This window comes from Arachis ipaensis, chromosome B5 (genome assembly GCF_059453495.1).
Source record: "Arachis ipaensis isolate K30076 ecotype BB chromosome B5, ASM5945349v1, whole genome shotgun sequence".
NCBI classification, from domain to species: Eukaryota; Viridiplantae; Streptophyta; class Magnoliopsida; order Fabales; family Fabaceae; genus Arachis; species Arachis ipaensis.
The window spans coordinates 63,818,790-63,820,840 of record NC_142440.1 but is presented as its reverse complement, the minus strand read 5'-3'; the positions used below and the strand labels follow the sequence as shown (position 1 = coordinate 63,820,840).

At 38.4% G+C, this 2,051-nt stretch overlaps 1 protein-coding gene across 1 annotated transcript; it reads right to left on the bottom strand.

The window, feature by feature from the left end:
• Window positions 1-767: 767 nt before the first annotated feature.
• LOC148564437 (uncharacterized) lies at window positions 768-1,157 on the bottom strand. Its single transcript, XM_088487036.1, has one exon. It carries the CDS (start codon window positions 1,155-1,157, stop codon window positions 768-770), a length of 390 nt encoding a protein of 129 aa, XP_088343162.1.
• Between the last annotated feature and the right edge of the window lie 894 nt (window positions 1,158-2,051).

Below are 2,051 nucleotides of genomic sequence, written 5' to 3'. Positions count from 1 at the left end.
TATGATCCATCTATTCATAAATTTGATTTTATGAACAAAATTGATTTCCTTGCAATGCATTGTGTATGAAGACACCAAACTTAATGTTTGGCTATATTTTCCATCAAAATGAACGAGCATATAGTCTAGAAAATCTTGAAAAGTTATTTTGGAGTGCCTGTAGGCACACCAAACTTAAAAATCTAGCATATGCTTCAAGACAGTGCATGGAATTATCAGATATATTCATGAGAATTCAAATTCATGCTAGATGGATCTTTGATTATTGGATTTAAAACAAGGCAAGAATCTTAAATCATGGGTTGCCTCCCATGGCGCGCTCTTTTATTGTCATTAGCTTGACAATGGGCTTTCATTAGGGTGGTTGATGACTGTAGTGTCTCAGCTTGTCTCCCCTCACTGTGAGCCTCCTTCCAGTGCCTTGATGTTCAATTTCTACATGCTCTAATGAGAGTATCCTGCTGACAGTGTAGTAGTCATCAGCTTGTTGGTTCGTCCCCAACTGTTGGTAGACTAACTGTACTTTATCTCCCCTTGAAAATCCCTCAGTTGGGATCTTTTTGTTCTTCCACCCTTTATGAGTCTTTTTCTTGCTTTTATTTCTCCTTTTTGGTGATCCTTCTCCTTTGACAGTGGGTTGCATTTAATTTTCTTCTTGTTTTCCCTCCTCCTGCTGCATAATTTCATTTTCCTTCTGTCCTGCTTTATTGCTTATTTCTTGCTTTGGAAGGGGAATTAATGATTGTCTTGTTGGTTCCTTCCTTCCACTACAAATCTTCTTTGTTGATCTCCATGCAGTCTTTCTCTTCATCAGAGTGCTGTGTTTCTGGAAAGACATTTAGAGTAATGCTTTCATCATGCAATCTCAAGGTCAATTCCCCTTGTTCCAAATCTATAATAGTCCTTGCTGTCGCCAAGAAAGGTCTTCCTAGTATGATGGAATTACCTTCTTCCTCATCTAGGTCCAGAATCACAAAGTCTGCAGGGAATATGAACTTATCCACTTTGACCAAAAGGTTTTCAATCACACCTTTGGAAAACACCACAGACTTGTCCACTAGCTCTAGTGACATCTGTATGGGCTTTACCTCTTCTATGCATAACTTTTTCATCAGAGAGGAGGGAATTAGGTTGATGCTCACTCCTAAGTCACACATTGCTTTATTGATGCATATGTTGCCAATAGTACAAGGTAGGAAAAAGCTTCCAGGGTCCTCAAGTTTTGGGGGAAGCCCTTTCTGGATTAATGCACTGTATTCTTCAGTGAGCAATATAGTTTCCTTCTCATGCCAACTTCTTTTTTTATTGATAAGTGAGAAACCACTATTTTATGGTTTATCTTATGCTTAATTGAGTGGTTTATATCAATTCTTTACTCACTTATTCATATAAATTACATGGTTTTATATTTCCCTTCCTGATTTTGTGCTATGATTGAAAACATGCTTCTTTGGCTTTAAAGTTCCTATGTTTAATCCTATCTTATTACCATTAGATACCTTGATATGTGTGTTAAGTTTTTTCAGAGATTACAGGGTAGGAATGGCTCAGAGGATAGAAAGGAAGCATGCAAAAGTGGAAGGAATACAAGAAGCTGAAGGAATTGCAAAGTTGTCAGCCTGACCCTCTCGCACTAAAACGGTCATAACTTGAGCTACAAAAGTCCAAATGACGCGGTTCCAGTTGCGTTGAAAAGCTAACGTCCGGGGCTTCGATTTGATATATAATTTAATATAGTGTCCATAGAGATAGGTGACGCGAACACGTGCTCTACGCAGACGCGTCGCAGTGACAAAAATCAGCGTGGCAGATTTCGCTCCCAGCGATTTTTGGGCTGTTTTTGGCCCAGTTTTCAGCCCAGAAAACACAAATTAGAGGCTATAAAGTGGGAGAATCCATCCATTCATAATCAATCTTTAACATACACAATTTTAGGATTAGATGTAGTTTTAGAGAGAGAGGTTCTCTCCTCTCTCTCTTAGGATTAGGATTTAGGATTTCTATTATGTTTAGGCTACTTCTCTTCAATTACAGGTTCAATGTCCCTTTTA

What these genes read in the sequence shown, in the direction of transcription:
- LOC148564437 (XM_088487036.1), bottom strand. Translation starts at nt 1,157, where the DNA reads ATGTGTGACTTAGGAGTGAGCATCAACCTAATTCCCTCCTCTCTGATG.